The 15434-nt window shown below is 35.2% G+C and overlaps 1 protein-coding gene and 1 non-coding gene across 3 annotated transcripts in view; both read right to left on the bottom strand.

The window, feature by feature from the left end:
* Positions 1-2627: 2627 nt before the first annotated feature.
* Positions 2628-15434, bottom strand: part of LOC134844053 (UBX domain-containing protein 6-like) — a 397957-nt gene continuing 385150 nt past the window's right edge. The window contains exons 5-11 of one of the 2 annotated variants that reach the window (XM_063860517.1): positions 12166-12263; positions 11986-12061; positions 11826-11910; positions 5618-5834; positions 3818-3959; positions 3186-3317; positions 2628-2881 (exon numbers count right to left, since the gene is read on the bottom strand). In XM_063860517.1, the coding sequence (XP_063716587.1) occupies positions 2762-2881; positions 3186-3317; positions 3818-3959; positions 5618-5834; positions 11826-11910; positions 11986-12061; positions 12166-12263 (870 nt within the window). In that variant the 3' untranslated portion in view covers positions 2628-2761. The remainder of the gene's footprint in view (positions 2882-3185; positions 3318-3817; positions 3960-5617; positions 5835-11825; positions 11911-11985; positions 12062-12165; positions 12264-15434) is intronic. The other variant, XM_063860518.1, reaches the window with a different exon arrangement.
* On the bottom strand, positions 11373-11444 carry Trnam-cau (transfer RNA methionine (anticodon CAU)). The gene has a single exon. It is a non-coding gene; the product is annotated as a tRNA-Met (tRNA).

The following is a 15434-nucleotide window of genomic DNA, read 5'->3' as shown; positions in this document are numbered from 1 at the left end:
TGTATCAGACTATTATAATAATAGAATATTAGACTTTATAATTGACTTTTTTCTAGCTGTATTTATTTTTCTGATCTTTTCGTGGAATTCAAAATAGATTAAAAATCGTTTGGATCCGGTTATTGGGTCAGATTTATATATAAAAAAAAGTTCAAAAGTTAGTTTTTTTCTTAGTTCTGTTTCGTATTGTCGGCTATGTTTCAATCCAATCAGCTATCGTTTTGATGGTGATTTTCTAATTCTGTTTTTTTTCTCAATTTTTGTGCATTGTTTTGTTTGTTAAAACTGAGTTTTGATGCGTAATTAATTCAGGCAAGAGTGTTTCGCCAAATCTTAGTATGAGTATGAGCGTAGCTTCTGTTTTCTTTCCTGCCCCATAATTAATTTGTGATAATAGATATCATTATTACCATTTACAACTTTTTGAGTTTTTTGTAAAATTTTAGTTTGCAATTTCTTTTATAAGACAAAGTTTGTCGATTATTTCTGATTCACTAAATTTCTACACGGTTTTTACCGACAATAAATTGAATAAAAAAGAAACGAAAAAAAACTTTCTTTTGTCTTTTTTACGAACAACGTCGAAACATTGATCATATTTGGGAATTTAGAAATCTTTTTGTGAATCTTTGACAGTTTTGCGTGAATATAGTTTTGTTTTTGAGCGAAATGGAGAAGAAAATTTGACAGATTGCTGAGATAATTGTTTGTTCAGAAAAACTTGTGACGCAGCGCTTGGGGACCTTTTGTTTGTCTAACAAGCGGCATCACTTAAAATAGCCACTTTCTGTTCAACTTCCGTCCAATTGAAAAAAATAACTTGTCAATGATTTCTGTTGTACTCTCCCGATCAGAAAAGAGAACAGTTTTCACAATCTATTATGTAAATGAAACAATGTGAACTACAGAGGCAAAGCTTCACTCATCAGCTTAAACATTATACTCGTTAAAAAAAACTTGTAATTTATCACGTTATAATTTCTCAAACTGGTTTCGAAAATCGAAACCATCATCAGGAAGCAAAAATGATAGCGCTTCAAATGGTTCTAGCTCATGCTAATTGAAACTACAAAAAATATAGCCAACAGAAAGTTTGAAGTGTCACTTAACTCAACGAGACAGATAAAAAGATAACATTTAAACGAAAAAAGAAGTTTTAAGAATTTTTTTTCATAAAAATAACCCGACTATAAAAAACTGAGTCAAAACGCAATTTTTTTCGTCGAGAAAAATCATAATTAAAGCACGCTCACGGAACTAAAAGTTAATCAAGATTTTTTTTGCGCCATTTTTGCTTTATTAATCGAAGAACGTAAAAAATCTTACTTTTACCTAAATTAAATTGAACTTATAAAGATATCAAAAGTCAAACCGCGAAAATTCCAAGTTCAGAGGGATCAAATATTCAACAATTTCACGAAAAAAAAAGTTCTATGAAATTCACTATTAAGCTCATTTTAAACTTAACTAAAACGTTGCGATTTTATATAGATCAGAAAAAGAACTGATATTTTAACAAAGAACTGATCCGCACGAGAGCACGATTCCACAGTAGAACACGATTTCACGGGAAAACACGATTCGCCTGTGTAAGAAAAATCAACCTCGTAATTGGAGGTGAGAACACTTGTTAGATGAAAGTCGAGCTTCGGGTAGATCACGCTTCCAAACAGGACAGAGCCCAAAATACGACCAGCTGAAAACAAGTCCCCATATTTCAACACCAGCGAGAACACGAAAAAAAAGAACCTCTGTAGTGAAATAAGAAAAAGTAGAAATAAGCCTGGAATTAGTATTAAGAAATTCTGCAACGCGACGGATTAGAAACTGCGAGCTACAGATCAAGAATCTCACGCCTTAACTCCTCAGCCACTGACGCCTAACAATCGGCAAAAATTAGCCATAAATAAAGCAGACAACAGATGCTATAAAATTTCTAATGCTACAGATCATGATTATAGCAAAAGTAAAATAATGGTTCCTACATCGTGGCAATTGCCCTATACTTTCAAGTGGCTAGTTGTACAAACAGACAGGATAACTAAGTCGTGATTATTTAACTAAATCTTGTGTAACACATAAAGCTTCAATTTTTGTCCAGTAAGTGAGTTGCACAAAGAAGAATGTTGACTTCCATTGTCCTTAGTAAATTCGCTTGATGATTTTAGCCTCATTTTGACTAATTTACCACAGCAGCTGAAGAACTTAAAAACGTGCACAGTGAGACGCCAGAATTGCATTATTATATATCAAGCCACTATCAAATGGTTCAATGATTCTGTTAACAAGTTTTTATACCTGGTTTATGTTCTGATTAGATAACACTTGCTAATTGCGCATAAAGTCAAAGTAAAAGTCAAGTCAAAAGAGAAAAACAGAGCGAGAACAAAAAAAACGATTCCTGGAGAAAATTAGAAATTGAAAGAAAAATCTGAAAAAAATTCTAGAAAAAAAACGACCTAGAGTAGCAAAAGAGCTCCGCTCAATAAAGTAACTGGAATGGTAAGTCTGGAATGTGTGAAATAAGAGAAACGGAATATCTTTAGACAGGCTGGATAACCTTCGATTGATCCTCTGCGAATCGCAGAAACTACAAATATTCATTAAAATTCTATTGGAACCATTTTAATTTAAAAACAGCTAAGTTCAAAAATTCGATGATTATCTCATAATTGTAACATAAAAATACAGTTTAATTAGGTGGAACCCATCTAAGGCCATTTTATTATCTAATACACATATAAATCTGAAACGAGCACTGTCAACCCAACTGGGACAGAAACTCATTGGACAGAAACTGGACTTCTGTCTCCTTTCTGGCCTCGATGACATCTCTGAGTATTGAGTCGTCCCAGTGGAAGTTAAGAACAGCTGCCGGCACCTGAATCGAAAAGTAATTCAAAATACTCGCCATGTTCACTTTTTTTCTTTCTTTTTGAGTTGTAACAAATACGACGACAATAGAATCGGTTTTCGTAAGCTGTATATTTAAAAAAAAAAGATTTTCGACTTTTTCTGGAGCATTCAATATTTTTCTCCATTGTTTCGGGTACTACTTTCAAATCATGTCATAAAACTGCATTTTTATTTTCTGTTAGAGCAGGAGGATGCTTTAAAACTTTCAAGGATTGTGTGCTATTCAACTTATGGCGTTAAATCTTCAAGTATAATTCAAGAAAATAAACCAGGCCGAGGTCTGAGATGAAAGATGTCTCGTCAAAAGACTGCCCAGTGGCGTCCAAAAGAGAGAAAGGAACACAATCGTAGGCCAGATTAGACCTCAGATAGGACACCACATCGCCGAACTTCTCGAACGCCTAAGAGCAGAAGCAAAAAAGTTGTTGTTGTTGTTAGTAGCTGCAAACAGGAGCTGTCGTTCAACTCGTGTTTTCATTTTTGTTTTATTTCCAGTACTCCACAATCGAAGAAAATTCAACTTACCATGGCACCAAGATTTTGTTTTACCGAAAAGTATAGTATCTTCGAACAAAATAGTGTGGAGGTTTTCTTTGTCAGTAATGCATTTGCAAAACCTTTTAAAGAAAAACCAACGGTCGGAAAGCAATACTGATCTGATTAGTTTCTTCTGAGAAACGAATGGTTCTGAGTTTCATTAAATTTTCTCTTACACCAGCGACATAGTATGGTGTCATTATTTCGTGCCATTAAGCTTTCGTGTTTCAGCTTATGTCTCCAAATCAATCAACACTGGCGGAGGAGGACTGATGGGTTCATGATAAACCTGGGGGATTAAAACGGGGGGGGGGGGGGTGGGGTGGGGAGGTAGTAGTTAGCATGAGGTGTTGTTTGTTCTTACTCTGAAAACTGCTTGTAGGATGATGTTGTTCGGCAGTCTAATTCGGATGAGAGTGTAGTTGTACTTGCGCACCTCTTGCTGTGCATCCCTCTCTCGCATGGCCTTAGTGCGCAGCTGCAGCTCTTTCTCCGCCCGCTCACGCCTAATTTTTACAAACAAACAAACAAACACTATTTTTATACAAGATCTAGATTCACTTTCGCAGACAAACTTCTAATCTTATCGAGGGTTAAGGATAGAGTTACAAAAAAAAGAAGATTGCTAACAGAAAGTTTGAAGTCTCAATGATTAATGATACCACAAACATTTTTCAATTTTCCACGAAAAAATGCATCACGTTAAAACGTTGAAACCTACTTTGAACCTATCAAACTTCAAACGGCAAAAAAACTATTTGAGGGTGAACAACTTGCAAGACTTTTCATAACCACCTGAAAAATAACCACACGAGGACTTAAATAAGTGTCTTCACTTTGTTCACTGGCACTCAAAGAAAAAAAGCATGCAAATTCATGGAACATAGTGTATTTACTTCACTAGAACACAACTATGATAGCTATCAGGCAGCGGCGATGGGTTTCCAACTTTCGAACTCTATAAAAGAAAGAAGGAAAGAATTTATTTCTCCAATAAATGTTAAGTAAGGATATATAGCATCGTATAATGAGACTTGGAGAGGACATACAACGGGATCCTAGAATCCACCAAGCGTCTGCCCTAAAAAGTCATAAAATTTTTCAAAGAACATTTAAAAAATATATTAAACAAAAACGTGCCTTTTCCAGAACTTTTTTATATCCATCCAGCAAAAAATTAAAATTTGCGCTCAATGTTAGAGATTAAAGAAGCCATGCCAGTTTGAATAATTTTTTCATGACAAGAGCGATAAAAATAAATAACCAGTAGAAAAAACCATCAGCCAACAAAATTAAGAGCAATGGAAAAATGTAAAACAAGAAACCGAAAAAACAGTTGATTCAAAATTCGAAGAAAAAAAAACAAGTTGAAGATCTTCGAATTTCAAATACTGTTTATTATTAGCTTTTCTATCGTTAAGTTATCCCACGTAGAGAAAACTGTATTATTCGGCAGTTTTTTTATTCCGTTGGAAATTCAGAAAAAAAGTCCATTCAAAGACATCCACTAGAAGTCATTCACAATTTTAGAGAACTTATTACTTGTGCTGTTCGATAGGGGAGTTTGCCTTCCTTTTACCGAAGGAGAAAACAGTGAACTTAAAAAGAAATTATAAATCAAATGGCGTGAGCAAATGTTAAAGCTTTTCCTTAAAATAAAAACAAAAAAATCATCAAGATGTATATTAGTGAAAATTCTTTTACACTTAAAAAAATAACCAACAAAAAATTAACTAAAAAAACTTTTGTGTGAAAAAAAAACTAAATCCGATCTCGGATAACGTCAAGGGTCAGAGCACAGAGCCATTAAGAGGCGTCTCAGCTGAGCATTCAGTTTATTGTGTACGATTAAATAAGCCCAGAACCCACTAAACATGAGCATAAGGGCACTTACCCCCCATGTCCTCAATCAGAATCTAAAACAATTCTTCCTTCCTCCATACCTCCCTCTCCCTCCTCCGGGGACTCGCCTACTAGCATGGGTGCCGCTTAGCATACGGCTATTAGCTCAATTAGAATTAAGTAAGTTTTCTCACATTTGCAACTACAACAGGAGCTGATGCGTGCCACATCAAAGTAAGTTATTATTATAATAGCGCATGCTAAGCGGCACGCCTTCAAGTCGCTATACCCCCCCCCCCCACCCCCAATTCCCGCTTCTTACCTGATCTGATGTTCTCGGGCTATTTCCTCCTTGCTTAGATTGTAGAAGTCGTCAGGGTAGTAGATAGGCCCCACAGACAGGATGTCCTTGGGGTGAAGCAGTTTCGCCTGTCTGTCCAAACTAGGCTTCATCGCCTGTCCCTCGTTTAACATGGTCACCAAGTTCTCCAGCAACTCTACATTTGGCTCACAGTTAACCCAAGCACGTTCACTCGTGTCTAAAGCATGTCGGCAATTAAATTCACTAATTGAAGAACCACAGATAACAGCTAAGTTAACAGAAAATTATGTGAGAAATTATGCGAAAAAAAAAAAACAAAAAATAAACGATACAAAACGCGAATTTTTTAATGACACTTAAATAGAAAAACAATATTAAAAATATAAAATACTAATTTCCACAACGATTCATGATCGCAAAAAGAGTCAAGATCGCCATGAAATGGAAAAAATACTAATCTTTTTTTTTGAAAAAAAAACCCAAGCTTTCGAATTTCGAAGAAAAAATGGCCTTAGAGCTCGTTGACGTTCATTGACACTTTTTTGATAAAATTAAACCAATTTGAGAAAACTGGATCAATAGGTAGTAAGCTTTTTATTCCGCTAGGAAATCTGGAAATTTATATCCACTTTCCAAACTAAAAGTCGATCACGTTTTTCGTGACTTTAATACTTTTGCTGTTCCATAGAGGAGTTTGCCTTTCTTTCGAAAAGAGAAACAAAGTGAACTTGGAAAAAAATCAAGGATCAAACCGCGAAAAAAGCGTAAACGACTTTTTGAGTCTTCGCTACGTTCATCGCTGCGTATAGTCTTTTATTCCGCTGGTAATACGCAATACCTAAGTTCATTGAAACTGAAAATCAGTCAGGTTTGTTCGAGACTGAAATTTTGGCACAAAAGAATTCAAATTAAGCTTAAAACGAAATCACAAATCAACACGACCTACATAATCATCGATCTAAGAATCAATACAAACTACATAAAAGTTTTCATTGCGTTCATTCACACTAAAAACTGCAAAGTGACAACCATCGTGTCTCACGCAATTTGAGTTGCAGTAAAAATGATAGATCGGTCCAAAATTTGATAAAGAAATAAGTGCTTTTTTTACAGAACAATTTAGTTCATGAAAGCCGAATAGTTTTCTCGCACGATTAATTTTTCTTATTGGAAAGCACAGTTTGTTTTCCATTTAGCAAATGAGTTTGAACTCAACTTAAGGAAATTGATTCACAGAGATGCGAAGCCGCACTCGGAAACGTAAATTATAAAAAAAAAACGACAAAACGGAGCTTCAAAATATGACAATACGCAAAAAGCATGGAAACAATGAGCCTTAAAAAAAACAATTTACCCAAGATGTTCAAAACTCAGAGCTCTAAAATGGAAGTAATGTATCTTCACTGCGCCAGCCATATCGCCTTGTTTGTTATTAAATACCACACAGCAGTTAATGTACTTTAATAATGCGAATAAAACGGTGACAGGACAATCTACCCTATACCAATTTACCCTATACTTATCTGCCTTATATACCAAGTTACCCTGTGACGATTTGCCGCATCATTAATGTAATCTTTCAGAGTGCTAATTAGAATCGGAAAGATAAAAGCACGTGTTAATTCATTTGAGTGCAAATTTTTGGACTCAATTTGAGTCTTTCACTTAAGGACATTGTTCATAAGACTCAATCGCAATTTAGCCTCAAAATCTCAAATTTGTCTCAACTAACCGATTTTAATTCCCAATTTTGAATATCACGTACAATCATGAAACATATACTAACTCATTATATCAATTTTCCTTGGAAAAAAAACTACCAAAATGAGTCAAACTTCTTGGGGCCTGTCCCAGCAGAATCGGAGAACGCTTGTAATCGATGGCCACGAGTTTACCAAAAAAACAGGAAACAAAGAATGGAAACATTCACTAGAAGTGCTCAAGGTGGGGGCCCCATTAAAGCAAAACGACATCAATAACCCGAAATAATGATTTTTTTTTTCTGTAGAAATGAACACTCACGAAATTTTTCCTGGTTAATTGAGATGCAAGGCTTCTCGTGCAGAAAATGGAAAGAGACAAAAAAATTCAGAAAGTACCAGTCAATAACATCATTATAGCAAACTGCCTGCAGTCTGTGTCCGAAGAAAAAGGCCGTTCAATTAGCTCTTCCTTACCGGTGGGCGACTAATCGGGCCCTCAATCGACAGAAGGCAAATGAGAGAGCCACAGTGCTTCCAAGTGTCGACAGACATTTTGAGATCCCGAAGGAACACGAGGATTTTTGCGTCTTCGATAGCGGTATTGAAGATCCAGAAAGAGTGCTGATTTTTGAAGATCGCGAAAATATCCAGAATTTGATAAAACATCAAGATGTTTGGCTGTGTGACAGAACATTCAAAGTTCGCCCTATTCAATTCTATCAACTTTACACCATCCACATTCAACTCGCTGGATTTTACCACCCCCCTCCCCTGCATTTATGCACAGCCAAACAAAAGAGCATATATACAGAAAGCTACTGAAGGGCTCATCAGCCATCACCAAAAACACCGAGCCTCACCGCATTCTCATCGATTTTGAACGTGCAGCACTAAATGCTTTCGCTAGTCATCATACTGGATCGTTGCTTAAAGGCTGCTATTTTCATTTATGTCAAGCGTTCAACCGTAAAATAAACGAAGTGGCCTAAAAAGACTGTTTGAAACTATTCCCGAACTCAATTTGTCGTTGCGGCTAATTCCAGCTATAAGTTTTGTACCAGTTGAGATGGTTACTGCCGCTTTCGACATGGTTTATGAGGAGATCGAAAAAGTCTGACAAATTTGAACTCGACGACAACATCACTGAAAAACCTGATGAGGTAGCCTCATACTCCCAACGCACGCACCTGCATCAAATTAGATGCTTCCAATCAAAAATTCAATATAATCAAAGGAGTGGTGGGAAACAACAACCCCAGTCGCAAGAAGTACAGTGAGAACTACATGAGATGTTGCAAGAACATTTGCATCATTTTCAACAAAGACTCTATTTTAACATATTTTAACATAAGGGCTGAGAGGGCTGAGTTTTTGGCAAAAGATAGAGGCCAATATCAAAAGAATTTTACTTTTCTCTCTCACCCCGCCTACCAGTACCGCCTTGGCCTGGGGGGGTCTACCTCTCTACTTGTGATCAACTAGTCAAACATTTAGTAATTTTCGAATTTCATTCAAAATTTGTCTCCTTGGTGTGTTGATCTTTCGATTTCAAAACATGCATTATCCGCTAAGCTATGTCGAATTGGTGTGATATGACTTTTGCTCGTTTATGAAATAGCTGCAACGCATTTCCATCGCAAAATTGTTTGAAATTTCTGTTCGCTCATGCTTTGAGCTCATTTCATTTTTGAACAAACAAATTTTACGTTGCTTTGATATTTTGTGCGCGTGCGGTAATTATTCTTTGATCACAATTAATGGTTCTTTGATTTGTTCGGAAATATTCTGTTTCGGATTCTTCAAGAGGATGGGGTAAGTTTCAATTGCTTTCAATATAGGGTAGAATGGAATATGGTAGATTAGCACAGGGTAGATTGGATTAGGGTAGAATGTCATGGAACTGACAAAACACATGGTAATAATGTATCACCAAATTTGAACAACACATCAGGTGAAATTGAACATAGATATTTTGGTCAATATATATTTTTAATCAGCTGGGAAATATAAAATCTGATATCCGCTTTAAGAAAAAAGTCACTCAAATTATTGTCGCGCTACAAGATCTTTATTATTGCAGAGCGTAATGTAACTTCCTTTATGCAAAGGAAATTGAACTGATTAAACTTAAACCAAAACTTAAGTCGCAAAATCTTTTTTCCTGAAAAACAACATGACTTTAATAAGTGACTTCACTTCGCGCCTTGACACTTTAAAAATTTGAACTCAAAAACGGGCGGGTTGGGATGTAAAGAAAAAATCACTCGTATTATATTACAAAGCGTTTGCTTTATTATTGATCAATCATGAAAAAAACTCCATGACTTCTTGTGAAATCTTATTTCGTTTTTCAGACTGAAAACCGACGCAGATATGTTGACCACACCGACAAATTTCCGATTTTCAAAAACTGATAAACGATAGAGGTGACTGAAAACAAACTTTCAGTTGTAAACAAACAAACAAACAACTATGACTAATTGTCTCTCTTGGTATCAGGAAAGCGCAATTATTAACAACTTTTAAAAAATTCAAGTGATCAGTTGCTACATCCTTGCTGTCAATGAAGGCAAAGAAACAGAAAAAAACACTGACTTGTGTGTCGACCTCAAGGAAAAAGTATAAAGACTTTGAGATCTTTAAATTTCAAAAACAATTTATGATTGGCACTTTTTTGATAAAAATCAACTCCATTTGAGAAATCTGCAGTGTCAGGTGAAGTTATATACTCCGCTGGAAAATCAAGAAATTAAATTTCACTTTCGAAACAAGAAATCGATCACGTATCTTGCACAATTTCCTCTTTCGCAATTGGAGAGCGAATTTTGCCTGCCTTTTAGTGAATGAATTTGAATTGCACTCAAAATAAAAACATATTTAGTGCTGATTTAAATTATCCAGAAAACGAATTAAACTTCAAAATTAACACGCGTTTTTCTTAAATTGCGTTGACTTTAGACAACAAATGACGAAGAGACAACTTGCTTAGAATTTCAGCAGATTTGATATGGTGCAATTTATTAAGTGAAAATCGAGCCCAAAGTTGTACCCTGAAAACAACCATTTTCAAAAGGGTATAATCGTCTCAGTTTAGTATAACTAAATTTATTTTCGTTTGATAGTCAAAAAATATCAGTTTTACTATACAAAGGACCGATTTTTATCTTTAAAACAAATTTAAGACGTTTTGCGCCAATTTTTGGAGATTATAGCTTTCTCAAGTTTTTTGGACTACGCAAGAGATTCATTTTAATATAAATATGTCAGTAATCGACTGTGTAGTTGTTGCGTAATTTTTGATTGACTAAAAAAGCCGAAAAGGTCGTTTTTGGGGTAAAATTTTGGGCTTGAATTTCGCCAAATAAATTGCACCATATTAACTTTGTTGAAATTTTCAGCAAGATTTGTCTTCTTCATATTTTCTCTCATGTCAACCCAATTAAGAAAAACGCGGTTTAAATTTCAATTTTATTCGTTTTGTCCAGATAATTCAAATCCTAACTAGATACCTTAATGCATTCGTAAATGAATCAATATGTATGAATGCACTTGTGTAGTTATTAGAGCAATTGAATACTTGAATTGAGTTTGAACTATTAAGTTAGAAATTATACGTATACAATATCTAACTCACAAGGATCGCGCACGAGCCCTTATGCTCATACTGAAAGAAAATTGTTTTAAAAAAGCTATCACGAGCTATATAAAAGTCTGAACTACGTTCATCCAATCTTAAAAATGCATGATCAAGAATACATAAATGCTGCATCAATTTCTGATGTTTGAAGGAACTACGTTCTTGATCAATTATAGCAGGAGCCAGGCGCGGATCTAGGAATTTCTCAAGGGGAGGGCAGATTTTTAGAAAAATTTTGTCGACCTTTTTTCTTAGGTCGACCAAATTGATGATCTGAGCTCTCCCAAAACACTATAAAGACCCTAATTTGATTTGACTAAATTTTCTGCGCAGCAGGCAAATTTTTGAAAAAAAGGTGTTTTTAGGCACTTTTTGGAAAATATCGACCAAAACTCTGCACATCAAGAGTCTCTTTTAGCAGGAGGTAGTTTCGATCTACCGACCTCTGGGTTATGGGCCCAGCACGCTTCCGCTGCGCCATCCTGCTTCTACAGTTAAAACGGACTCTCAGTTTAATCTCATATTTTTTTCCCTAGATCTTTTCTGCTTGATTTTATATTTTTTGAGGTTTGTTTAATTGTCATAAAGAATCAAGTTTTTTTGGCGCGTGCTCCCCCCTGAAAATTAGTATAGATTGGCGCCGAACGCGCCTTTAGAAAAATTTTACGGTCAGTCAGCCAAAAATGGATATCTCAAAATAGCGCAAGGGGGACCCTTTGGGTCGGCAGGGGGTCAAATACCTGAGGGGGGCGTCCCCCCACCCCCCTAACTCCGCTACTGGCAGTAGCCGCATTTCAATAGCATTGATAGTCGTCATTGTTTCTGGTTCGAGTGAACTGTGATCTTATTGGCACTGACCGATACACACCTGGCTCATTTGTAGGAATGTTTTGTAGAGAGAACCCGGCTGCTTGCAGGAGCTCTTCGTGACCAAGCATTGGTTGGATTTTATCCTAATGAAGTAAGTAGCATCGCATTCATCAATTAATCTGAATTGAGTTTTAAACCAGACTTTTTGAAATTCTTACCTTATAGGCGTTGGTTGAACACTTGAGCTTTTGAAATTTTTCGTCTGATGCATTTTTGATTAAATTACTGAACACTCTATAACAAAGCAACTGTCATTAAGGCGCATATATTGTTTCTGGTCAGGCATATTCTGTAGTTTGTACAGCTGGCGCTTTTGAGAAATTGAGAGTCAAAATTACCTGATGAAAATGTCTTTGCCAGCTGCCAGTTTTTCAGGATTTCTATTGCACGAAAGAAACATGGTCACGCTAACAACAGAAGGCGCGTCGCTCATTTGCTGAAACAAACATCACCTCATTAAAAAAGGTTCACATCATCTAGTCGAAAAATATTGGCGAAATGGTCTAACAAGTAAAACCGATCAATGAACCCCAGAAACGCAGTACACTTCAAAAACCGAATTCCTTATGAAAACGTACCTAATTCGCAATAAATACGGAATATCCTGAGTCAGATTCCACTGCCTTTGATAGATCCTCTGCGATTCGCAGAAACAAAAAATCCTGTTATAAAAACGTGAAATTTTCAAGCAAGTGCTGCGAAGCCAGTTCAAAAATAGTGAAGCTGGCTTATAGGATGGTTTCTGCAACTTTCATGGAAAAACATTTCTATTGGAAACAATTCAAACGAGTATTTATTATATACTTAAATATTTATCACTGTAAAATATTTAGAACTAACCAATCATGATCCAATACTAAAACTTATGATAATTTGTAAAATTGAAACTATTCATAGCTTCAGCCAGAGAAAATATAATTCAACTTAGTAATCATTTGCCTCTTTTTCTCCTCTAACCTCGCAAGAATACCAGTATATACTAGATCTATTAAAACTAGGACACATAAGAGTAGGATTAGGATCGGTATAAGACTATGAAGATGCACGAATCTATCCGGCCGAAAATAAGATAGCGTGACGAACAGACGGTGTACCTTATCCAAAATTACTCTATAAGAAGGACACTTCGAAGCTAAACTCATCTGGCGCGAGCAAAGAGGCTCGACCAGACCTATACTAATTTAGATTTAGAAAAAACTTAGATTTAGAAAAAAACGAAGAAATGACGCAACAAATCAAAAATAGAATTAGACTTATTAATTCCACTTATTGAGAAATAAGGTAATAAAAAAAATAGCTTATTTCTCAATAAGTCTAACCCAGCCGAGTCAAAACTAAAAACGAAACTAGATCACAACAAAGACGATAAACCAAATACCTGCAACGCAAAGCCAAAAAGCAGACAACGACGACAAAATTTGTGCACCTAAAATTACTATTTAACTATAATATAAACTGCATCAAATAAGAGCCGTAATTTTAACTTAGCGATATATTTTCATTAATATACAATAAATTAAAATATACTTGTAAAACAACAAGACGTCGACAAAAAATTTTGCTTACCTTCAACTTAAAATCTGCAGTAATTTTTCTTAAAAAAATTATGTAAAATTTATAAATTCAATAACAAATACACATATACAGACAAATATAAGATAAAAAACAAAAATTTTTGATAGTTTGATGATGCTTCCTTCTTGAGGATCATCATCTTTCTTGTAATTCTTCCCGAAAACAATCAAAAGAATTTCAATACTAAATTAATCAAAAACAAGATCATGATCATCAAGAACTTTCTTGGATTTTCAACCATTTTTAAGTTATTTCAAACATATAAGCATCGAGGCCTTTCCTTGATTTTCAACTTTAATTCTTAAACCTTCAATTTTAAAACCTAAATCAGATCATCAAGGCTCCTCATTGGATCTTTAATATAAAATCTCTTAATCATATCTGTCTTAAAACCAGATCATCAAGGCTTCTCTTGGATCTCTTAAATTTTTCCATTCAAATTCAAACCTACCATTTCAACACAAGTGTCTAACGACGTAAAACGTCAATTCACTCTCCAACTTTTCCAAATGACCCAGGACTAACTGAAACTTCCTAAATACTGACCATTTTAATTAAGTTAAACAGTGAAGAACTTCGGTTAATCAATCTTCACTTGAACCCTACCTCTTACTCGACCGGAGACTATAAAAACACTTAAAACAGTCCGCCCTAAAAAGTATCTAACGATCTACTTGTGTTCTAATTCTACGCGAACCTTAAAGATTGATTTTCTGTTCTCCAACCCTCGATTTCATATCGATCCCCATGTAAGTACGTTTAAGTTTACTTAAGCAGAAAGCGCCAAATACGTTAGAGAGCAGTGAGATATCAACCTATCGAAATGATATACTCCCTCCTCAACCCATCTTGCCGCAACAAAAGGACCCGGGGAACAGTATAACACTCACAAAAAGAGTAAGAACTAACAGTGTTAAAGAAAGAGCAATTAACACATGCATTTTGCATCATTGATCGTGAGACTTCTTGTCCGACTCGAGACGCTAGATGCGATTTTGATATAGTACCACACCAACAAAAAAAGACTATCTCAAAACAAAAACGAATTGTAAAAAATCGTTTCTTTTTAAAATCAAATCCAATACAACAACCACACAAAATCTCAAATACCTCCAAAATAAATCAGCGACCAAAACAAATAAGTAAATAAAAAACTACGTTTTTCTGATTCAGAATCAACATCAGCATCATCAAAAAAAGTAAACAGAATAAAAAAACAATTATTACAGAAAACCTCTACGAAAATACACTTGGAATCAACCTATAGGACATATTGAAAGTTACATAATAAGAGTTAAAACCGCATAAAAAGCTATTCAATGCGACAATAACTTCGAGGAAAATTCTATCCTACCATTTGTCATACATCTTACCAGTGACCTATCACGCGGTCAAGTACAATTTTGTCACAGCCTTGTCATAAATTTATTACAAAAAGACTATAGCCCATGCCAAGAAACAATGAACTATTGGTTATGAAGTGTGTTATGAACTGTAAATAGGTAGCACTGAAAACCGTTTTTTGGGCTGCCCCGTCTAGTGTGGTTTGTATTAGAGCTTTACGTCTGTAAATCCAATTTTATTGAAGAGGTGTGTTATTTGGTTCTGGGCCTATATTTAAGATTGAGTTCGCTGTAACAGCATTTAAATAATCTTCAGCTGGGTATTCATGGTCTACTCCTGTGAAATTCACTAGTGGTTTGTTTGATATGAGGGATGATCCACCCATAAAATATGGATTCGTCGTCATTTGAAGTGATTCTAATGTGTTAGGTATTTGTGTAAATTTTATAAGTTGATTTCGGTTAATTTCATGTTAAGAATAAAATGGCGATGGTATTTCATTTCTCATTTACTCTGGTTGGTAACATTCAGTGTGCATAGGATATTGTGTTTGTGTAATATGATTTCGTTGTGGAAAATTTGGTTTCGTAGGTATTTTAGTCTTTTGTGATTGATTTTTGGTGGGTCTAAATCAGCTTCAAAAGTATTTGGTTGGTAAATATCATCTGGTTCATCAATATTGTCCCAT

This window comes from Symsagittifera roscoffensis, chromosome 4, assembly GCF_963678635.1.
Source record: "Symsagittifera roscoffensis chromosome 4, txSymRosc1.1, whole genome shotgun sequence".
Taxonomy (NCBI): Eukaryota; Metazoa; Xenacoelomorpha; order Acoela; family Convolutidae; genus Symsagittifera; species Symsagittifera roscoffensis.
This window is presented reverse-complemented; position numbering and strand designations above follow the sequence as displayed.